Raw genomic sequence first — 24074 nt, 5'->3', positions numbered from 1 at the left:
CGTTGGTCTCTCTGATTTGAATCAAACTTCTCAAGTATGGATGAAAACAGTTTTAATTTAGAAATGCTATAAATAATATGGGGATTTTTTGGGAATCCTGATTTTGACATAAGGGAACAAGTGCTTCTTCACGAACCATAAATTTTGACACTGGTATAAATGGCAAGTTTGGTGCCTGCCTTCCTTAATCTCCTCAGCAAATTTAGCAATCATGAGATAAGAGGAGAGTTCCTCTTATAGATCAGGAACTGGTTAAAGACCTATCTCCTTGCTCCTTCTCTTTCAAAAATATGGATTTCCTGCTAGCAGCTTTGCAGTAGGCCAGGCCCAAAGTGTCTTAGGTTTTTCTCAAGATACTGGGTGCTTCAGTTATCCCTTCTGTAGATTCCTTAACTTTAGTCCACAGGACAATCCACAGTTAATAACAAAAATACTGCAGTTCCAGGTACTAGCCCTTATACAAGGTGATAAGAGCCCATAAGTCATAAACTTGTTCTCTATCATTCAGCTTCTCACAGAACAACTTGACTCTTTTTGTTGTTCCTTCTCTGAGCCCTCGTTTTGAGTGAGGACTCCACACAAAGGACTGAGGCCCAGTTTTCATGGCACTGAGTTGGCGCCACCTTCCCTCCAAACCCCACGATTTTTCTTTTCTGGGGTGGCATCGGATAATCCATGCTGAGTCTGAGTTTAAACACATGCCTTTCCAGTATTACAATGTATTAAAACATTTGTATCCTGCGCTATATCATTGGGCTCTCAAGGCAGCATACAGATAAAATCAAACAGGTTTTACTTACGACAACAGACTGCTCTCCCCTTCCCCAACAACCCCATATGTATCCCAACACATGGGGGCATTGAAATTGCTAATCGTGAAAAATAGAAGTCGATTCTTTTGAACCAAACAAGGGGGGCCGGATGTGTAGAAAAACAGCCCAGAGATGATCAAGCTCCAGTTAATAAGGAGACCCTGAAAGTCCTCTTCATATGTAATAATAACTATTTAAGAAGACCTTGGGGGTGAAATCTGTTGCAAAAAAATGTTTTCACCCCTTTAACGGGGAGCGATGAATTGTGGGGGCGAGCAGGCACAGCAGCAAAGCAAGAAAGGCTGCTAAAGAGCAGCTGCACAGCCCCAGCAGCAGCATCTCCTTCCCAGGAGGGGACTGCTGAGCCAATCAGGGGAATGCCTGGATGGGGCCAAAGAGGTGGACCCAGCAGAGGCAGATCTCCCCTTCGTTCTGCCTCCAGTTCATGCTGAGGCTCCCAAAGGCAGACCTCCCATGCGGCTCCAGGATTGCAGTTGCTGACTTCCCCACCCACCCACTCCTGGTAGTAAGATGTCTTGCAGTGGCAGAAGTAGTCAACCATTAATAGGGTTGGGAAGGAATTTTCCCTGCACACCAACTGGCAAAGACTGTAGGGTATTTATTCATTCATTTATTTATTTAAAACATTTGTATCCCACTCTATATCACTAGGATCCCAGGGCGGTGTACAGATTTTTGCCTTCCCCACTGCAAGATTAATTCCATTGTAAACCTGATCTGGACTATCAGTAAATTCTCCATTTTATAACGTTTGTCACAACTTATGTAGGCGTGGTAGGCATTGGGCTGGATTCATTGGTGAGGGGGAGTGGGATCAGGTTCCCTGCTCCCCCATGGTGATGATTCCCATAAGGGATCTCAGGGACGTGGCACCAAAGTCAGACCAGCATGGGGGCTGCAATCTGGCCACATCTGTGGTGGTGGAAAAGGGTTCACATTAGCAGTCTGTGCTGTGGTGCGCCTCTGGCCCTCCCAACCACATGCCAGGAAAGGGAATCAGTCAGCAGGCGGGCGGGCCGATAACAATATCCACGGCCTCTGCCTCTGCCAAGACTATTCAAGTGAGTCAATAAAGTGGCCAATTTATTAGCTTAGCTATGCCAGAGTGTCTTTGTTTTGATCCCTTCACCAACTGGACCCAATTAAGTGCTGCCCACAAAATAGAATTTATGGATTTGCTTACTTATATCAAATAAACTGTATTGGATTGGTTGTAACAGTTAATGTGTTAATAGCACTTCAGTGATTGCTTTTTATTTCTAATGTTGAATTAAGAGTTGTCATAAATGTACTTTCTTGTACTTTATGCAACTTAATTTTGATTTATGTTAAGGTGCTTCCATTCTCTAAGCGCTATCAATCAAAATGCATTGTGCTGCTATTCCATCTTTCCCTCCTTAACGTTTTTTTCATGGTAAAAATATGGAAGAAGAGATGGGGAAAACAAGAAAGTTATAAAGTTAAAAATGAATGACGACAACGTCTGGACTCTAAAATTTTGTGAATGAGCAGGACAATCGTACAATAAAAGCCTTGTCTGGAAGCACCTTTAATCTTTTGAGTTGAGCCTTAATACTTTCAGTTAAGCACACACACACATGTTCAGATAAAACTTGTATGTTAGTTTAAGTCATATACAAGAAGGTGAATGGAAAAGAAGGGCCTGGCTTCTTCCATTTTAGCAATGCTACAAACCGTACACAATGGATGTTCAGCTGAACTGAATGCAAGCACTTCTCTGCCCACTAGTGGAACTAAAAGTAAGCTCCACCAAAATATGATCTCAGTTCTTGGGAGGAGAGCAGTGACAAATCTCGATAAAATAGTTAAGAGCAGAGACACCACACTGACAACAAAGGTCCGCATAGTTAAAGCAGTGGTATTCCCCGTAGTAACCTATGGCTGCGAGAGCTGGACCATAAGGAAAGCTGAGCGAAGGAAGATAGATGCTTTTGAACTGTGGTGTTGGAGGAAAATTCTGAGAGTGCCTTGGACTGCAAGAAGATGAAACCAGTCCATACTCCAGGAAATAAAGCCAGACTGCTCACTTGAGGGAATGGTATTAAAGGCAAAACTGAAGTACTTTGGCCACATAATGAGAAGACAGGATACCCTGGAGAAGAGGCTGATGCCAGGGAAAGTGGAAGGCAAAAGGAAGAGGGGCCGACCAAGGGCAAGATGGATGGATGATATTCTGGAGGTGACAGACTTGACCTTGGGGGAGCTAGGGGTGGCAACGGCCAACAGAAAGCTCTGGCGTGGGCTGGTCCATGAAGTCACGAAGAGTCGGAAGCGACTGAACAAATAAACAACAAAGATCTGTTCTCAAAAGTAGCAAAGCCTGCGGCAATATTCATATTATTCTGACGTGCTGTGCATTTCTGATCTGACTCATGCCTTCCTCCTTGCTTATGACTCTAGCCAAACTTTGGGAGTGGCTGGAATGTCGTTGCACAGCATATTTGTAGCCTACAAATGCTTTGATTTCCCGTTAGTTTGCCTTGCTTGTCTTTAGTATGTGCAGAAGCCCTTGTAAACTCATTGCCATTCATCTTGCACATGTGGGGCCTGCTGGCGCAGCATTGGAAAGTTATTGAGCCACAGTCTGTGTCCAAATCTAATTTTTGGCTGCTTTCTCCATGTAGCATTCTTTCCCTTAAAGATACATATGGAGTCACCTTCAGTTTTCAGAAATCAGAGGAATTAAAACAAAAACATGCAATGATCACAATGTCGAGCAATGTGAAAAAATTCCTAGCAGACTATCTCGCTACCACAAAAAAGTGATAGCTGTTAGCTTAGATGTCTTTAAAACTGGATTATAGACATTCATGGAGGATAGATCTGTCAACAGCTGTTACGATGGTTAAATAGAATCTCCAGTTTTTCGAAGCAGTAGGCCACTGATTGCTGGTTGCTTCATTGTGAACAGCAGGGGCGTGCTGTTCTTATCTCTGGACTTCCATAGGGCATCTCATTGGTAACACAATGTTGAACTAGAAGAGTCTTTTGTCTAACCAAGTAAAGATCTTATGTACCCTCAGCACTTCTGCTTTTCTCAGTCTACTCAGCTTCTTACAGCCCCCCCCCCCCCCGCCCAGAACAAAAATCATTGTCGTTTCTGGATACAGGTGGAGACTGATGATGGTCATCACTTGTGTCTGAGTAAGATTGTCTTCCAGAGTTAGAGACTGTAACGGTGGGTCCTCAGATGACTGGCTCCACACAGCCTCACACAGTGAGGACGCAGGTTCCCAGATGGAGGACAGTCGCGATGAAAGTTTGCTTTACATGCTTAGCTCTTTTGTCCCTTTCACCCTGTCTTCGCTCTTCTTCAAAATCCATAGCACCTTTGGTAATGCCAATTTGAGGTGCTTGCAAGGCCAGATCTTCCTGGCTTTTGATGTTCATTTTATTTATTTATTTATTTTTACAATATTTATATACCGTTTCCCATTCAAAATTTCGGAGTGGTGTACAAGATAAAATTCAATAAAAACAGAACAAAACACCTTAAAATAGATTTTTAAAAGCAAAATGAAAGGTTTATATTTCTTCAAGTTAACTTTGAGGATGTCTTTAAACATCTTGTGCTGTCCTCCAAGGTTAAATTTTCCACTCTTAAGTTACACTTACAGGGCTCCATACTGATGATGTGGAATTACAGCTGAGAGTGATTTTCCCAAGGCTGCACAAGGAGCGCTTGGCAGTGGTGGGATATGGATCAAATTGCTCCAAGACAGAGTCCAATGCCTCCCCACCCACCCAAGTGGACCAGCCTAAAACTTGCTAAAATCTTAATGGTGTCAGAGAGCCTTCTGTGCAATTATTACACCTAGATAATAATTTTGTAAGGGCTTGGTTCTAGTTCACTTCCTTGTTTGCTGCTCAATGTATGTAAGAAGTGGGAGCTCCTGGCATCGCCCTTCTTATAAATCACACACTCACACCCATGAGCTTTGCTCTTAATAGACTTCCAGAGAAGGTGTAAACATAAGAATGTGAAAGAAAATTGCCTTAGGTATTCATCCCATGCCAGGAATAAATCATAGCTGCCTGTATTCAACAAAGTGTGTACTGAAGCTACATGTGTAATTAAAAACAACTACCTAGGGCAATCCTAGTTCAGCACAATCACTTTCTTTGGTAGTCTTGGTGAAACCCTTAAATTCAAGGGACAGAGACAGATAGTGGGATAAGAAGTCATCAGGACAGTGGAGGCTGGTGGCTCCAATTTCATTGGGGCTGTGAATCCACTCTGGGTTTCAGTCAGAACATTAAAGGAGCTATCCATTGCTGGCAACCAATCTTTAAAGTAGTTTCAGCACCTTGGATAGCTTCTTCCCCACTGAAATCGGAGCCACCAGCCTCCACTGCACCAGGAGGGGCCCAACTGCAATGAATAGTCAGAAGGCAGGACTAGAACCAGAAGATTTCAGCTAAACATTAAGAAAAAGTTCCTAACAGTGAGAGCTGTTTGGCAGTGGAGCAGACAGCCTTGGGTTCTCTTTTCCTGGAGATATCTTAAACAGAGGTTGGAAGGCCCTCTGTCAGGGATGCTGTAGGCGCGTGCTGCATTGCAGAGCCTGCACTGAGCAAGGGGGTGGACTAGACAACCTCCGTGCTCCTAGCTCCATGATTCTATGATGAAACAAATGATTATTATCTTTCTGGTCTTCTGATCAAGATTCTCAGATTACAGATAAGAGAGGCAGGTTTTGTGCAGCTGCTAGAGCTTGCTGCAAACTTTTAGTGAAATAGTGCTATTCCTCTAGGATAAAAGCTCCATCACATCTAGGTAGAAATGTGTGGTTCCCTTCACTTCTCTGTCGTCACTCCAACGCCACTTCCTGAAAACAGGAAGTAACGAGGCCCAATCAGTCCAGCAGGAGAGAGCAGCAACCGGACTTTTTTTTGGGGGGGGGGCGTTGCGGCGCAAGGAAGGGCAGAAAGGGCAGAAGACACGCGAGAGGTAGACGACGTCATGGGCGTGGGTGGCCAGTAACAAGCGTGCAGTAAAACGCTCGTCGGATGGAGCTTTAATACTCAGGTCATGTTAAGGTTTTGTTTTGTTTTTAGTTTCTGTATTATATACATTGCGTATAACTACATGGACATGTAAGGTGCTGCTCAATGATTGTAATGAAATCTATCTATCTATCTATCTATCTATCTATCTATCTATCATCTATCTATCTATCTATCTATCCATCCATCCATCTAGGTATCCACTAGGATATCAGGAATTAGATGCAGCGAGTGGGTGGGCTAGTGAAAGAGGTATGGAGTGTTCCATGAGCATTCCCACATGGAAGGGCACAGCATAGAAACCAAGCAGGCTGTCAAGGGAGGGATGACTTTGATTGGTAGCTCTAGGACCCCTCTGTCTGAAAGCATCCCAGGAGGCTAGCAAGAGCAATCCTTCACTGCAAGGCACAACCATTCACATATTTACCTGTAACAGATTAACCCATGAAGTCCCCACCACAATGAGCCACAGGTTCACAGCAGGTGCATTATAAGAAAACACATGCACAGCAAATGGATTCAGTTCAGAACATGTCAGGGAAGGCTGCTTCCAGGCGAGGCTTCTATTGTGCCATCACCCTGCCTCGTTTTACTAGAAATCCCTTTGCCATCATCTTTCACTTGTAGCCCTCCCATGTTTTCCTATTACTTCTTCCATCTTTTTACTTATTGTAGAATCATAGAATCATAGAATAGTAGAGTTGGAAGGGACCTATAAGGTCATTGAGTCCAATCCCCCAATCAGTGCAGGAATCTACCCTAAAGCATTCCTGACAGATGGTTGTCCAGTTGCCTCTTGAATGCTTCTAGTGTGGGAGAGCCCACAACCTCCCTAGGTAATTGGTTCCATTGTCATACTGCTCTAACAGTGAGGAAGTTTTTCCTGATGTCCAGCCAGAATCTGGCTTCTTATAACTTGAGCCCATTATTCCGGTCTTGCACTCTGGAATGATTGAGAAGAGATCCTGGCCCTCCTCTATGTGACAACCTTTCAAGTATTTGAAGAGTGCTATCATGTCCCCCCCTCAATCTTCTCTTAACAGAAATAGCTACATCATGCCTTCTGACTATTAGCACCAGGACCTCTCTGTCTGGATGCAGTCTACCTGAAGTCAATTTATAATTCCAGATCTGATTGTTCATCAGTTTGTTTCTTAGATAGGCCTAGTGTGGATAGAGCACTAACAGAAAAAAAGAAAGAAAGGGCTGATATAGAATCATGACAGAATACTTTTAAAAAGTGTGTATGGGTGATGAGGGCTGGAATTTACTTTCAACCATGTGTCTAAACATTGTTTTTAACCCACGGTAGCTCTGAATAGGGGCTGCATCGGTTGTATGACACCACTGCCAATTCAGAGCCACCATGAGGCAAAGAAGCAAAATTGCACAGGAAAAGAAGTTGGGGCCTTCCCCAGCTTTTCCTGCAGAAGTGAGGTCAACACAGCTCTTCCACCGTCTTTCCTTGCTCTGGCGCTGTGCCGGGAGCATTCCCACATGGAAGGCAACCTTGGATTGGTCGCCAGAAGCCAGGCGAAGGGGAGGGGGTAGGCCTGGCAAGCTTAATGGCCACTGGAAAGCCCGCGCTGCATCCCTCCATCAAGATTGCTTGCTGCCACCCCACAGCAGTGATACCACGGGGTTGGGTGGCAAAGTGGCCTCAATTTGGCGCCATGAAGGTGGCCCCCTGGTCACTCGGATAAGGAAGCAAACAAAATCTTGCTTGTATAACAAAGGAACCAATTACCTAGGGAGGCAGTGGGCGTTTCCACACTAGAGGCATTCAAGATGCAGCTGGACAGACATCTGTCAGGGATGCTTTAAAGGTGGATTCCTGCATTGAACAGGGGGTTGGACTCAATGATCTTATAGGCCCCTTTAAACTCTACTATTGTATGATTGGAATGAAACATAAACTGAATCCCATGTCACCCACTTATTCTATCAACAGATAAAGTGGAAAAGAGAGGGGAAATTCAGATCGCAGACTGTGGAAAATGTTGTTTATGGTACTCAAGCAGAAATCGCACAGCTTCCAAACAAATGTATTTAGGGTTGTTTAGGAATTTAGGGATGTGGTGAATATATTGCCGTTAGCACACTGCTTACCTGACATGGGGGTGGTGGAACTTATAGAGGGAATATGGGATTGATTGAAAAGAGAAATGGGACTCCAAGGGACACTGAGCACATTTTTCTCGAGGAGGGTGAAATAGTTGCTGTTTCCTCTGCAAGTTGGGGACGCAGAGTGTTTGGTGCTTGCCCACATCCTACAAACTGGTTATTATTGGCTATTGTATGACTTACGGGTGGGGTCTGGGTAGCCAAACCTGCTTGGTGAGTCCCTAGCCTGACTCACTGAAGAGACAGGTGGAGCCCTGCCTGGGCAGCAGCCATCACACCTGGTCAGTGCTGCGCTGAGCCAAGTCCTGGCAGCACCATGGCCCTGAGCGTGAGCGTCAAGAGGGTCACCCAGCTGCCGGGGACCGGGGAGAGGCAGGTGCAAGTCAGCTTCCGAGGTGCGGAGTATGGGGAAGTGGGAGAAAGGAGGGGGAGGGGGAGGGGGTGGCCTAGGACTGTGTTTACTTTAGGCTAAGACGATGCTTGAAAATGCAGCATTCTAACGGATGATTTCCTAACAGTTAATAGCATGGATTATGCATGCCTAGGGCTACCATATCCCTTCCTTTCCTTTCTCAGTTTCTGTACCTAAAAAGACCAGATCTGTTATCTCAACTCTTTTCCTATTCATTCTGTCCTGGAATCTTGAAGAAACCTCTGAAACTGAGGGCTGCTTTGTACACGACAAAGACAGCACTTCCTTTAAGGAGACTGCATGCATCTGTGTGTATATTATCCCGTGCGACAAACACACTTTATATCTACTTCACTGCTGTGAAAACTGGCCACCCATCAGAGATTCCCAGAAAGCATTCATTCAGTGAAATAGTCAGATGTATTTTTTTCATATCTGATATAAACAGATATAATTCCCCTCATATGGATGTGATTAGCTAAATAGGGAATTGGTCATCTTTAAGGAAGAGAAATCTTTCTCCTCTGTTTCCCTACTCCAGCCCCTCAGAATGGAAGCACCTCTTCCATTTTACAGCCTCTTGGGAACCACTAGCTCTGCTTTTAATTCTAACTATAGCTACTCAATACCAGCGACAAGATATGGAGGCAGAATCCAGAATCTTGGGGGTGCTTCCAGATGGGGAACTCTAAGCATTATCAGTTAAAAAGCATTTTGCCTGTACTCTGTCTAACAACAGAGATTTTCTGGTAAGAAAAAAGATGGAAGTGGTGTGAAAACAAATGAAAGGCAATGATGTCTGGACCAGCCCACTCACTCTGTAAAATTCTGTGTTTAAGGCAGGGTGGTTGCACAATAAAAGCCTCACCTGGAAGCACCCTGGATACTCACTCACCAGGGAGTAAGTTCAATAGAACTCAATCAGATTTACTTCTGAGCACACACTTATAGGGTTGGAGTGTGAATCACTTGAATGGCCAGCCACAGGATTTTGAGGGCCCCTTGGGCAAGACATCTTCTCTCAGTGAATCTACCTTCTCACCATCATTGTCACCAGCTCTTATTGCTCTTCTTCCTCTGTGAGCATCATCAGATGAGCGTTTTATTGCACGTTTGTTACAGGCACTCACAATTTTTTTGTGAGTCCTTTCGACAATGCTATCTGCCTCCTACGTGCCTCCCACCCCTTCTGCTCATTTTCCCATTGCAAAAAAAGACCCGGAAAATCCAACTTTTTCAGCTGTAACAAAATGTCCCACCATTTGCTGCTGTGTGCAGAAGAAGCAGAGGGATAAAAACGCCCACTGAATGGGCCACATGGTCATTGACTACTTCCTCTTTCTTCCCTGTGTAAAGAAAGAGGAAGTATTGTGGGACAGAAGCGGGGGGGGAGGGACGATAAGGAAATGCAATTTTCCGCCTGTCTGATGACGCTCTTTGCTGCCACTTGCTTGCTTGACAGGCATGGAGCTAGTGAGCAAGAAGGCAGTGGCTTCTACTGCTCCATCTTCTCACCACCAGAGCAAGAGGCAGGTGAACAAGCAGGTTGTAGTAGTGAAAAGGAGGAACAACTCCATGGGACTCCTCTCAGTGGGACCCTGCTGAGGCATGGGCCCTCAGCAGATACCTGACCATGCTTACCCTTGATGACAAGAGCATTTGGCACTGGAATGAAAGCAAGTTGTAGAAAGCTGTAGAAACCAATACTGCATCTCGATAATTAAATGGAAATCAGTTTAACTGATATCAGTGAGACGTAGGGAATTCTTAACACACCCTACTTTTCCTACGAGATTACATCTGTGTAGGAAAAACATAGATATATGAAGTAACTTTTTCACTAAGTTTGCTTAGGCTTCCAGGATGACTCAGGACATTTACCCATGGTTCCGGCCCATGCTTCCACCTCAGAAACATTCAACTTCTCTATTCAAAGCAAAAATTCTCTCATAGGCTTTTTGTCAGCCAATCATTTCCTCTTTGGTCTTTATTCAAGTCCAGTAGTTGTTGACTCAGTGACTGATAACAGTCTGGCATCCATTTCATGCATTCTGCTGCAATTAAACCTTTGCTAGATAAGATATTTATTCCCATCCCCTGTTAGAAAGAGATGGTGAATTATCAGGGCAGGATCTACACTACTGCTTTATAATGGTTTATAACAGTATTGACAACTGTTTGGGCCCATGACACATTCCATATACCATTTTCAAACTGCTTTCAAAGTGTTATATCCTGCTTGGTGTAGAACTTACATCTTAATTACAATCATCTCCATGGTAGGCTTTGTTCCTTTTCAAGGGCCAGTCAAATCTCTCTCAGAACCCAGGAATAGGAATTGTTTTTTGTCTAAAACCATAGTAAGGTCATATATCTCACCTAGCAATGTGTCTCTCTCCTCCTGATACTCCCAGAAACTCCCAATATTCCCAACCTCTTCCTGTGGTTGTCCAAATTTTGAACATCTGTGACATACAACAGCTTTTAACACTAAGCAGATGCTTCCTCTCCACAATGTTTCTGCTGAGGGATAATTCCCCCTATGTTACAGGGAAGTTATCTGTGTACAAGAATCTAGTACTACAGTACTAGCTCCAACCATCAAATTCTGACTGGAGTTTTGCTTTCACTTCTGGGAGAAGCTCCTTAAATTCCCTTTATTAGCTATTAATTTATCTTACAAGTATTGTGTCTAGAAAAATAAACTAAAATATTTTGTCATCTGTAATGAGGACACCAACATTGCAGTGTGATGTAATAGCTGGACCCAACCACAATGCTTAAAAGGTGGCCATGGGCCAGTGAGTAACCATCTTTCAGGCCCAATCTCCCTCACAGGGTTGGGGTGAGTATAAAAAGCAAAAGGCCATGTACACTGCCCTCATGAAAGAGCATAATATTAATAGTAGTAGTTGTGGTAATATTTAATAACAACAACAATGGCAGGACTGTGTCTGAGGAACCACCAATGAGTGTCTCTTCAGACAATTGATCACCAAAAGACTCTTTAGATAGCAACTGGCTAAAGTTTCATTGTTTGCTAGGCCTCCGAGAACATTCTTTCCTGAGGTCCTGTTTGGAGCTAGATTTCTTTCTATAAGAAGATGCGCATTTTGCACAACAGTGATGGTGTAATATGTTGTTAGAACCCATTGACTTTATTGAACGGTTAATCTTATGAGTTTTCCCTGCATAGCAGCATGGATGTAGAATCTCCTTTATCAAGGCATATATGACGGCTTTACAAGGTTACTCAGGTCCAAGGCAATGCATCATCAGGAAAGTGTTTCAATACATGGTGCCTTAGCAAAATCCGTTGGCTGTCTACTATCCATACACATCTTGTTAGTAGCACTATGTTAAGAGGAGAGCCAAGCAACATCTTAAAAATATGAGAGAGTCACAATTTCAGTCAAGTTAGGATCAGTCTCATATTACTCCAATTCAGGGTGGACAATGACCAGAGGTTGGGAGGGGGGCATTGGCCACCCTGAATGGACTGTACTTTTCCCTTGTCAGTGGAAGTGGTGGCCGCCAAACTCCACAATTTTGCAGGGAAACAAGGTGGGCAGAGAGCACATCCCTTGTTCCCAATCAGAACTGGGCTTCTAACAGCCTGCCAAACAGCATTATGCAGAGAAACAGGTTGTGCAAAGGAACCATCCCAGTTTCTAACACTTTCTCTGCAGAACCAGTGTTCCTGCAGCGTGTGTGCCCTGTTTCAGAACAGAATCTCAGTTTCTGCTGCCTGCCAAAGACCTGTTTGGCAAGCTGTTGGGACCCAATTCTGCTGATAAACAAGCTGTATGTTTCTCATGAGCCTCGTTTCCTAGCAGAATTGCTGTAATTTTGGTGGCAATGGCAGTGCTGGAGGAGACTAGGGGGCACCCAAATGGCTATGGTAGGCTGCCTGTTGCCCATCTCTGCTTTAATTTGATAAGATTGGATGTTTTAGGAATTCCTCCTAATGTTATGTTATTTGCTAGGCCACTGAAAACATTCTTTCCTGAAATCCTATTTGGAGCTAGATTTCTTTCAATAGGAAGATTTGCTTTTTGTTTACTGCATTCTTGGAGGATGTGTATTCCCTGACAGAAGATGTATACACACTGTCTAGAATGACAGAGAAACTCTGTATTTTGTTCCAAGGTTTTACTCAGAAGACAAAGAAGATACACTGTGGCCAGGAAGCAGTCTTTGGAGAGGTAAGGAGGACTTATCTCTTCCAGCAGGCCTACCCAGATGAATTTTAAGATGTCTGATTGTTATTTTCATATTGTATCAGTTGTATATGTTTTTTAATCATTTTTATGCATTTTATGGTATTTTTGTATTTGATGTTGTTCCCCGCTTTGATCCAGAGGGAGAGGTAGGTAAGAAATCGTCATCATCATCATCATCATCATCATCATCATCATCATCATCATCATCATCTCAAGGAGTGAGATTTCTAATGTGGCTCATGCGCATAAGTTCCTGAGAGTTTAGAAACAAGCATCTCCTCTTCACACTTTATGTGTTTACCGCAGCATATCAAATGCATGCTTACCTTTGAGTAAACCCTATTGAACAGAGAGAGACTTACTAAAATGGGGTTTACTCAAAGGTAAGCATGCATGGGATTTTAGTATGACTTGGATGAAAATGCAGTTGAAATCAATGGGATTTACTCTTGGGTAAGGGAACCAGCAGATCTCTATTTTATAAATTTGGAGATGCACAGCTTTGCATGATCAAAGGAAAGGAAAATCAATCCTTTGCACTGGTGGACTTTCAGGAAAAGGGTTTAAGGAAAAAAAATTAAAAATCAAGGGATGAACGGATCTGATTCAAATTTGGCATGGCTAAAGCCCGCTTTAAGAGCTATCACCATGCCAAGTTTGATCCCTTTATCTTTAAAACTTACATAGATGTAAGCATTTTGATTACCTTGGAGCAAAGGAGGGGACCTGACCACCTTTACAAAAGAAATTAGTTAAAATGATTGTTCATCTGCCCACCCTTTGAAATGAGCAAAGCAAACCTTCACTCCTCCTCCCCTGTAAACCTTTCCCAACTGGCGGGGTGGGAGATTTCACCGGGAACTTTCCCCCACTTTTTTTTTTAACTGAGTATATGACATGAAGAACTGAGGAATGGCCTCTTCGGAAGCTTTAGGCATTAATTCTCTTGTTCACTTCCACTTTTAGCTCTTTCGCTGGCCACATTATGGAAAGCTCATTATGGAAGAGATGTTGATCGTTAAAGTTTACAACTGCAGTAAGGTATTCAGTAACAGGTAGGTTCATATTTCTTTCAAGGGGGTAATGAAAGGCACTAGGCAGGCATTTGCTTAGTGAGACAGTAGCGCCTGGTTAATATCATCAGCAATGTATGATACTGAAACCAACACATACCTGCATTGGGAAAGTCATTGCTGTACTTGGCCTCAGGCAAATTGCATTCTTTCTGACTTGATGGCCTTGTAGTGGATCAATTGAATGGAGCTAAAATACGCACCCTTAACTTGCACAGTAGCAGAACTAAATTCTGGTAATTTGACTGTCAGAGTATTGCAAGCTATCTAAACCAGAGCTGGATTAAGGGACATCAAGCAGCTGCCTATACGCCACCAGGTCCATGCTGCATTCCTCCTAAATCCCACGATTTTGCTCATGTGGGGAGGCATCTGGTAATCCCTATGCCAGGTTGGAGTGTGCGGTGTCTGGTGATCACCCAGATACTGGAGCCACTACCATCCTCTTCCTGGCTTCTGGCAACCAGTCAGCAGTTGCCATCCACACGGATCACTGCCCCCCCCCCCGATCTACCACAGAGCGACATCAGAGAGTGGAAGAGCTGCGGTGCCTTTGCTCCCAACAAAACAGTTGGGATAAGTAGCTGACTTTTTAGCAGCACAGCTTTGCAGAAAACCCCCATGGTGGCTGTGAATGTATGGCTGCAGCATATAACTGATGCAGCACCGATTCGCAGCAATGGCAGGGCTTTGAACATGTGTAGACAGCCTCCAAGATCCTAAACTGATCTCACCCACAGAGATCATACGTACATGTTTTGTGGAAAGACATAAGTCATCAAGGTTGCAGGAGGGGGAAAGGCAGGTATGTAAGTGCCCACTGAACTGGTGAGAAATATCACCACCAAGCAAGAGTGGACCAGCAATTGCAAGGCAACCCAATCTTGCAGGAGTAATAGATCCTATTAAGGTTGTAAGCACTACTTTTGTCTTTGTATATACTAGCCTTCCCCAACCTGGTAACCTTGAGACATTTTGGACTTCAATTCCCATCAGCCCCTGGCAGCACATCAATTTTATTAGGAATGCTGGGATTTGTAGTCCAAAACATCTAGAGGGCTCCATATTGGGGAAGGCTGGTATATATACCATCTACCATTGTATGGCAAAAAGGATGCATTCCTAGGAGACCCACTATATGCAGAAAAGGAGGAGAAGGACTTAGGAGCTACTCTAATTCTTTCCCCTCCATGCTTAACCCCAAAGGCTCTTAGCAAACACTCAGACGTTTTAAAAGTTCCAAACCAGTATGAGAATCATGGGAAGAGGTGGGTGAAAGCCCTGGAGGAACACTGGGATAGGAGTGTGAGGCTCAGTTACTTTGGACCTGTTAAAGATATTTTCATGATCTCTTGGCTGATGATACCAGTCATATGTGCATCCATAGAATCTTGTGGCACCTTAAAGACTAATACATGTGTCCCTACACATGAAGGAGGGCAGGCTTTCTTTGCCTTTGAAATGTGCAGAATTACCAGCCCATACTTTCATGTTGGTATTTGCGTGTCATCCCTCTTGAATTGCCAAGTATAGTCTATTACTCTATTCCAACATTGCTTATTGTTTGCTTATAGATTGCTTGGTACCTTAGTTATCAGCCTTCAGCACTTGGTAACATCTGGACGACTAAATATCAGAGAGGCTCTTGTTGACAAAAACCACAGCATCACTGGAGTAAGTAATTTGACTATCATCATAAGGCTGGGTTACTTGAAAAGCACCAAAGACGGACAAAAGGCACTTGAGACCACAGGCAGGCCTTTCAAGGCTGTAACTAACTTGATATAGCTGGTTCTCTTGTATAATTTATGTGTATTTAAGTTTCTTCTCTCCTGGATAGAAATCCAACAGAATCTATGGGAGATCTTTTCTACAGAGCTAAGATCCTCCATTAAGAGCATGCATAGATTCTGGTTTTCAATAACCTCAAGTCCATTATTATATTTATTACTTCTTTTAATCTCACCCTTCCTCCAAAGGGCTCAGAATTCAAACCTGGCTCCCCCTCTCCACATTTTAAATTCACAACAGTCCTGTGAGTTGGGTTACATTGAAAATATTAGGGATTAATTGTGGTAAATCTTGGAAGGCCTCTGTGTTTTTCTAGCCTTCACCTAGCTGCCCAATGTATAGTTTCATAGGATGGTGGACGCAAACAGGAGAACATGTGATAATTTGAGATTGTACTATTTCAGGCTGTGGATGGGGAATTACATCCCTGACACACACACCCTGCCCAATATTAAAAACTCCCCATACATAGAAAACTAAATGTCCAGATCCAGAAGAAAGATTTGAGCCCAGCCTTTCCCCTGACACTCTAGTTTTCAAAGTAAACGCTTTTCCCCTCATAGGCCAGCATGCATCTCAAGGCAGAAATGGCATCGTTCAGGAGACAGTGTAGTATGTAATGAGCTACTTGTGTCACTGTTGCATCTCAGCCAATTTAGTCTGGCCCTTGAACACCTCAGGATGCAGCCAACTTAGTGGCTGTCTTGACAACGATGCATTGGCGCCATGAGCCCCCAAAACCCCACGCTTGTGCTCCTGCAGGGTTGTCCCCATGGCAAAGAGTGAGTGCGAGGTTTGCATCATTCAGAGGAGGAGGTGGAGCTGCCGCTTTCCTGTTTGCTGCTCCACACTCTGCTGCACCACCGCACACCACCATGCATCGCCGCATGAGCGCCGCTGCATGTCCCTCCCCATTTCCCCCCCACCTTACTTTGTGGGGCTTGCCTTGCCAAGAATTTCCTTCTCCCCACACTGGAGGAAGCACAAAGGCGTTCCAGCAGCCATTTGGCTCGCTGGCCGGCCCCCTCCCCCCCATCTGGGCAGATGGTGACCAATCCGGGGTTGCCATCTGCCCGGCCACGCCTCCACCATGACTCTGGAGCGGCGACAGATGGCAGATGCGCTGTCATCACCTTGTTCCAGAGAAAACAGTCAGGGTAAATCCCCGACTTTTTTTTTATTTCAGAGCTTCGGGCGAAAGCCCTGGGATGGCTCTGCAGTGGCTTTTGCATTGTACAAACAACACAGCGCCACTGCGGAGCAACCCAGGGCTTTCCCCATGTATAGACAGCCCCTAGCATAGAGCTCCAGCAATGCACTTCCGAAGAGCCTCCATTAATTTTACTCACTATTATTTGCTCCCTCTTCGCTTTCTTTTGTAAGTGATAATTATGTTCTCTGCTGTTTTAAGTCACAAGTATGTATGCATATACTGTAATAACTGCAGGGCCAAAAAAAACCCTCCCAAGGCAGCTTATTCAAATTGCTGTGGCCTTCCTAACCTTTGCCCTTCCTATGTAGATATATGTTGAACTAGATCTGCGATACCAGCCTCCTGATGGCGCCGCAGGGACATGGGTTGAGGAAGATTTTCTCTATCAGATGAAAGACAGGTACTGAGAAAGATGCTGGGGGAAAATGGCTGTATTAGCTTTTAAAATGGAGCAGCTAGGTAATGTTAGACTTAGGGGTGTAACCTTATGCATATTTAGACAGGAAAAAAACTCCAGAATTTCCAGCATTCCCCAGCCAGTCATAGATTGCACCCCTAATGGTCTTACCTAGTGCAGGGAGTGGGGTGGGGGAAGCCCTTTAGATGGTTATCTGTACTGCTTCAGTTGTGAAGCATACAACTGACACGTCTCTTCCCCCGCCCCCACTCCCATCACTCCAAGGCCGTTCCATGCTTTAAAACTGCTTCTAGGTTTCTGCTATGTCAAAACAATAACAATAACAAAAACCCTGATTAAACAACGATAGGATGACTATATTTTGGAAACCAAAAAGGAGGACAACATGTCTGGCCCCCAGGGGGCGTGCCCACCTGAACATAGCCTTGGTCACATATCTGATTTTACAGCACACAATCAAGGCAAATCTGCTCTGGGCCGGATCTACACTAGTCTTATACCGTTGCTAGTGTCCCTTTCTAACATGGTTCTCTGTATCAGTTCTCTGTACCTGTAACGTTACTGCAGGGCACATTGTTAAATCCTTTCGTTGTTCTCCCTCCCTCTTCTCTGAGAGCTGCTGGGTTTGCTCTGCCCACTGCCTGCCTCATTCCTAGCCAGCAGTGCAGGGCAATAGTCATAAACACACACAAACTCCCTCTCTCCCAAAACATCTTAACACAAGTTCCAGGGAATTGCCTGAGTGCATAGGAGCCAGCCACTTTGTTGAAGCTAAGTAGGGTTGGGTCTGGTCAGGGTTGGGATGGGAGATCAAATTGAAAAGTTTTAGCAGCAGCTGTATTTAAGCCCCGCCGGGCATGAGTTTTGGACTGGGACCAAGAGACCCTTGTTAATTTTCCTGCACGGAGCTACAGCGATCCTTTGAGCGCTCCTCAGCTCCTTTGCAAAGAGGGGGGAAATGTTTTTAAAAAATCATAAAAAATCAACCGATGACCCAATTTGATTCAAATTTTAAGGCAGGATGCATGGGAGTACTTCACAATTAAAGCAGATTCTAAGGTGGAAAACTTCTGAGTCCTTTGCAGGCAATTGTCAGTGATTGCACAGTATAATGCTGGTGTGATTTATCTGCTGTAGCAGATAAGATAGCAAATGGGGCGAAGGAAGGAGAACAGGAAGTGGGCGGAGCAAACCCAGCAGCTCTGAGAAAGGGAGAGGAGAATTACCAGTAGGATGAGGCACATGAATCTGTAGCCACGCTGGAACTAAGAAATAGAACCTGTAAGTACGACTCATTTACAACGTTGGAGACCCAGGGTCACGTAATGCTATGCGTCACAGTAACCCATTCAAAACGTTAGAATAACACCAGTGTAGATTCCCACCAACATAACATCTTAACATCATTGAAATAAAACAACAACAACTCTGGGCATGTACAGATTTCCATTTTAAACCCACCTAAATCAGAGCACCATGATGACTGCAGGAATAAAAAGGACTTTGCTTTTGTACCTGCTGTTCTCTGAGTGGACATTTGGGGAGCGCATGGGCTGCAAGGGCCCAGGAATTTGACACCAAGAGCCAACCCTAGCTGCACCACTGGCTACAAGACCTCTTGCTGTTTTTAGTGTCTAAAATGTTCAGTTAGAAATCTCAAGCAACAATTCTCCCATAGCTATGTTTGCAGGATGTTATTTTCACAGCAGTAAATTTTAAGGCATTTCTTCCTGCTTAGAACATTGAAAAGTGAAGTTTTCAAATTTGTTTGAAAGACGTGGACTGAGAGCTGGGATTTTGATGAACACTGTTATGCTGTATAATTGGAGCTTCTATTGAAATGGTACCCAGCAGGGTGTTGGATAAAGCCCTCTGAAATTGTCGCTTTTTGAGGCCATACAGAGAAATGAAAACCTCTAGTATCAGAGCAGAAATGTGAGATTAGCAAGAGGATTTCAGCACATGCAGAGCTCATGCAAGAGCAAACTAGGATGACTAAACCTTGGATAATATGATCTTGCTGCGTGAAAGAGAAATGGTCATGGTAACAGATAATAATAAGAAGCAATGACACCATAGCAACATCTCTGAACTTGCTGTGAACTTAATCAGGGTTTCTGATGACAGGGTGATGCTGATGGTAGAAAACCAAGAGAAGGTGTGCAATCTCTCTATGATGAGAGGCATTCACCAGTCTGGCTTGCTTCCCCCTAGCTCTTTTTTGGCAGAGTGATATCCCTCACTCAGCTAGTGCTCTTTCCAGCCAAGTATTTTATTGTACACTCACCCTGCCTCGTTCAGATATTTTTATACGGGATCCAAATGATGACGTCTTCGATTTGCAGCCCTAATGTTTTTCTGCACACCTTCTTCCATCTTTTTTTCTTTCCAGAAAAAAAAAATCTTTTAAGGGAGAAAGGACAGAATAGCTGTACAATGCCATTTGTATAGTAGCGCTAGGAGCCCTCTGTTTGGACAGAATCAAACCCAGAGTGTCATCAGGCGAGCATTTTATCACATAAAAGCCACTCACCGTTTTTCACAGGTCCTTTTGTTGATGACGTCCGCCTCCAATATGTGTCTTCCGCTCCTTCTGGTCTTCTGTCTGTCACAAAATAGACCCCAGTAAATCCAACTTTTTTGGGGGAAGAGAAACATACCGCTATTTCCTGTTATGTGCAGGATAAGCATCGTGAAAGAACAACACCCACTGAATGGGACACATGGTCTTTGAAGCTGCTCATCACAGAAGCACAATTCAAAGTGATTTGAGGGAAACAGGATTTCCCCCCATCTGACAACAAAACCCTTGCATTTCGGTGCTTTCTATGTTGTCTTCCCATCCTTTAAATTATGTGATTGGTGGGTGGGCTTTTTTTTAGAAAACATATCAATATATTAAGGCGGTGCATAACCATAGTTTTAATTCTGCTTCCAGCAATTGCAGAAGAGCATCACCTCAGCAGGGCTAGGGCCTGAGTAGAGAAAGGGCAGTATCCAATGGTAGTTCCTATGTAGACTAGACCCATTCACTTCAATGGATCTTCTCTATGTAGGAATACCATTGAATACCAAAGGATCCCAGAAAGGTTAAAAGGGATACCAACAGCAAATTGGGTAGAGAGCTACTTTCTATAGCAGCATGCGTTTGGTTTGCATTATTTCTGTTTTATTTCTGTTTATTACAGTTCAGAAGTTATAATCCGCAACCCTGGATTTGAGGATCTGGAGTAAGTTGCTTGTTCTATTTTCATCTTACAGCCTTGGGCCATAAGTTCCTGCTCTTACTAGGAAATACGTTTGAAGGATCAAATTCAGATGTTTCTGGATTGGTGTAATGTTACAAGTTGTGGCATTGCATTTGCATTATGAGTCAACTTGGGATCTTATACCAGCATTGCACTAGCATACAACACTGCAGTGTTGGTGACTACATATTTACTGGGGCTTCAACAGAGGAAACCAATGGTAGCATTGTTTCTTTACTTTGGATGTCATGTTGTGTTGTTTTAATGATAGGTTGCTTGAAATTGCTTGTGTATTTTGTATGCTGCTTATCGTTGGTTTGAGATTCTGTTCTTTTCTTTGAAGGATAATAAGGCTGTAGTCCTGTGTACATTTTTATACTGTGTGCTTTTTATACTGTATTTTGTATTTGTGTTTTTAGACTGTTGGTTGTTTCATTATGGTTTCAATTTTTGTGAACCGCCCAGAGAGCTTTGGCTATTGGGCAGTATAAAAATGTAATAAATAAATAAATAAATAAATAATAAATAATAAATAAATACATTTGCCTATTGGGTAAGCCACACTGTACTCAGTGAGGCTTATTCCTGAGCAAACATGTATAGGTTTGCACTATTAAGGTAGTGTCTATCCAGAGTTAAGCCCTTCTCACTGGTTTCAGCGGGAGAGAGAAGTACATACTTAATTCTCTTGCACTAAAACCAGTGATTTGCAGTGCAATCCTATGCAGGTTTACTTAGAAGTAAGTCCCATTGAGTTCAATGAGACTTACGACTGGGTAAGTGTGTACAGCCGATGTGGGGGTCGGCTATACACACTTACTATACGGCTATACGCACTTTCCAACCAGCAGTGGGTTTCACTCCTGCCACTGCCCTGCTGCTGAAATTTGGTGGCACGGCAGCAGCAAACACCCACTCCCTGGCCTCTTTGCCATCAAAATTGGGCAGCAAACCATTATGGATCCTTAAAGAGGACAAATTTAGCTTGAAAACAAGCTAATAACTTTGTCCTTTTAAAGGATCTGTAGTGGTTTTGCTGCCAAATTTAGGCAGGAACTGGCTGGGTTTTTTTTGGCTCTTGCACAGTACAGCAAGGGGCAATTTCTTCAGCGCGGTGGTGGTGGCTGCAGAAGAGGACAGGGGGCCACATGGTGCCCACTCCTTGTGTTTAATATTGCAGACTAAAATGAACTTTGGTTGCATTGTGGTGAGGATGATGATGATAAAATACTAACAATAAAAAGGAAAGAAAGGAAAACCACAGACAGTGCTGATCATGTTAAGTGATGTACATCTGCCTCTTTTCAAATACGAGGAAGGCAAGATTTGAAAAGCTTCAGAGGCTATGATAGGACTCCGATACAGGATCGCACACCATGTGTGCCTTCATGTTCCCTTTGTGTGTGTAACAAGAGCACGTGGGTGTTGCAGGGCTGCTGATGTGAAACGAGCTGCCGACCTGGATAGGAAGGCTGCGGTGCTTGGCAGGAAGCTTGTGAAAGGCTTGGAGACGGACGATGATGAGGACGATTATTATGACGTGTCTGACATGGAGTTCTCTGGCATTGTCTTCAGCCCTGTGAAGAGGTAGCTTTCTGAATTCCCTTTCATACACAAAAGTGTATTTTTCACATCATAGCTAGCTTAGCATTTCAGTGAGCAGCACTCCGATACCTCATCACAAAAAGAACGGAATGTATAGCAAAGCTCACCTTTCAAAATGTTGGGTGCCTGTGGGGTGTGCCTGGAGGATGATATATTGCTTGGACTACTGTGACACATCATGCCAAAGAGATGTTTTGAGAACCTTTCATGAGGTGCCAACAAGGTTAGCTCCTTTGGAGGTTTTGTTTGGCTTTTATAAGCTTCCTAATAAAGGCCACCACTTTGGATGGCTTCAAAGGGGGGTTGGACAAATTCAGGGAGGATAAAACTAACAATGGCTACTAGTCCTGATGGCTATACGGATGCTACCTCCAGTATCAGAGGCAGTATGGCTATGTACATCAGTTGCTGGGAAACATGGGCAAGAGGATGCTGTTGCACTTGTGACCTGCTTGTGGATTTCCCATGGGCAGCTGGTTGGCTCCCGTATGAACAGAAAGCTGGGGGGTGTCTTCACAGAGCCATGTTGGTGCTGCGTCCCTCAGAAACCCCGCACTTTGCCTTCCCCAGGGTGGCGTCAGGTAATCTGAACACCAAGGAGGGAGTGCAGAGTTTTTGGGGGGCCATCTGGGGACTAGAGCCTCCCCCGCCCTCTTCCTGGTGAAAGGCGACCAATTGCAGCTCGCCTTCCACAGGCACCGCCCAGCCACACGTCTGCTGTGACTCCGGAGCGAGGCTTTGGGGCTGTTTTGACATTGGCTCCAGAGAAAAACGTCAGGGTAAGTCCATGACTTTGTTTCTCTGCAGCTTTGGCAGAAACCCCAGGGTGGGTGTGCTATTGCAGCTGCATCCTATAATCGATGCTGTGCCACCACACAAACACACCATGGCTTTCTGAGCATTTAGATAGCCCCCTGGACTAGATGGACCCTTGGTCTGATGCAGCATGGCTCTTCTTATGTTCTTTTATTCTAATTTTTGCAGTGTTTCCCTTGCTAAGGTTGTCGATCCAATGTCTTCTGCTTGCCAGTAACAATAAACTGGCATAATCTAAGATCATTGTCACTGTGTGTGTGTGTGTGTGTGTGTGTATGGGTTTATTATTCTGCTCTTCCTCCAAAGAGCAAAGACCCTTGGTATACATCATCCCCACACATTTATCCTCACAACAACTCTGTTAGTCAAGTTGGCTGGAAACATGGTTACCCAGAGTGCTTAAGTGGTGTTCACAAATGACACATTCCAGACAAAAACTGTTCTTAGCATCATTTGTAAAATCATCCTGTTACTTACAGCTACCTCCCATTGCCACAAAGTGTTTGGTCTTGAAACCGATTGGGAACAGAGTCTCCTTTCTTAGTTTTTGTGAGAATTTATAGCTATTACTATTCATCCTTGAAGATACACTTTTGAGTATATAGAGAGGCAGGTTGCATTTCAAAAAATGAAATAATAATTTAAAGAAAATAACATTGCTAAGTTATTTAAATTACTACCTTTTTTCCCTGTGACAGCCGTTCTAGAGTCTTCTCCAAATGGGACTTGTATGCTGCTCCCAGACCACAAAACTTCCAGGTGATTTCTTGCCAGTCTTACTGTAAACCATTTAAGGGAATTTGCAGATTAGCATATGATTTCCAGGACTTGGGAAGACATAGTTTTCCTAACCACTCTTCTGTCCTTCAAGTCTCAGGACCTATTCCAGGAAAGATTAAAAGAAAATTCCTGTAGCCCTATCATGGACTTCTTGTGAAAAAGAAGTCTATGATAGCTTGAGATTTGGTACCAAAGCAACTGAAGCAAGCAGTCCAACTATTTTCTCATGTCTCTTGTTTAATTACCTCTTCCATATTGATGACACTTTCAGATTGATTCTAGGAAATGTATTATCTCTACAGATTGGCATCAACATAATTGAAGCCCAGAAGTTGGTTGGGGTGAACATTGACCCTTATGTCATTGTGAAAATTGGAGATGAGAAGAGACGCACAGCAACACAGAAATCAACCAACTGCCCTTTTTACAATGAGGTACGCAATGTACAAACAAGGCTACCCAACTCCATCACTCAGAGCTTCTAGTCTTGTGTCATGACTGTCATTATGT

At 43.9% G+C, this 24074-nt stretch overlaps 1 protein-coding gene across 1 annotated transcript in view; it reads left to right on the top strand.

The window, feature by feature from the left end:
- Positions 1 to 8301: 8301 nt before the first annotated feature.
- LOC134411013 (fer-1-like protein 4) overlaps positions 8302 to 24074 on the top strand; it is a 71508-nt gene continuing 55735 nt past the window's right edge. Inside the window, exons 1-9 of the mRNA XM_063144588.1 lie at positions 8302 to 8380; positions 12547 to 12602; positions 13587 to 13675; positions 15268 to 15367; positions 17006 to 17097; positions 20304 to 20345; positions 21795 to 21950; positions 23483 to 23543; positions 23867 to 23998. Coding sequence (XP_063000658.1) covers positions 8302 to 8380; positions 12547 to 12602; positions 13587 to 13675; positions 15268 to 15367; positions 17006 to 17097; positions 20304 to 20345; positions 21795 to 21950; positions 23483 to 23543; positions 23867 to 23998 — 807 coding nt within the window. The remainder of the gene's footprint in view (positions 8381 to 12546; positions 12603 to 13586; positions 13676 to 15267; positions 15368 to 17005; positions 17098 to 20303; positions 20346 to 21794; positions 21951 to 23482; positions 23544 to 23866; positions 23999 to 24074) is intronic.

This window comes from Elgaria multicarinata, chromosome 1, assembly GCF_023053635.1.
Source record: "Elgaria multicarinata webbii isolate HBS135686 ecotype San Diego chromosome 1, rElgMul1.1.pri, whole genome shotgun sequence".
Classification (NCBI taxonomy): Eukaryota; Metazoa; Chordata; class Lepidosauria; order Squamata; family Anguidae; genus Elgaria; species Elgaria multicarinata.
The sequence above is the reverse complement of the archived record's forward strand: the minus strand, read 5'-3'. Positions and strand labels throughout refer to the sequence as shown.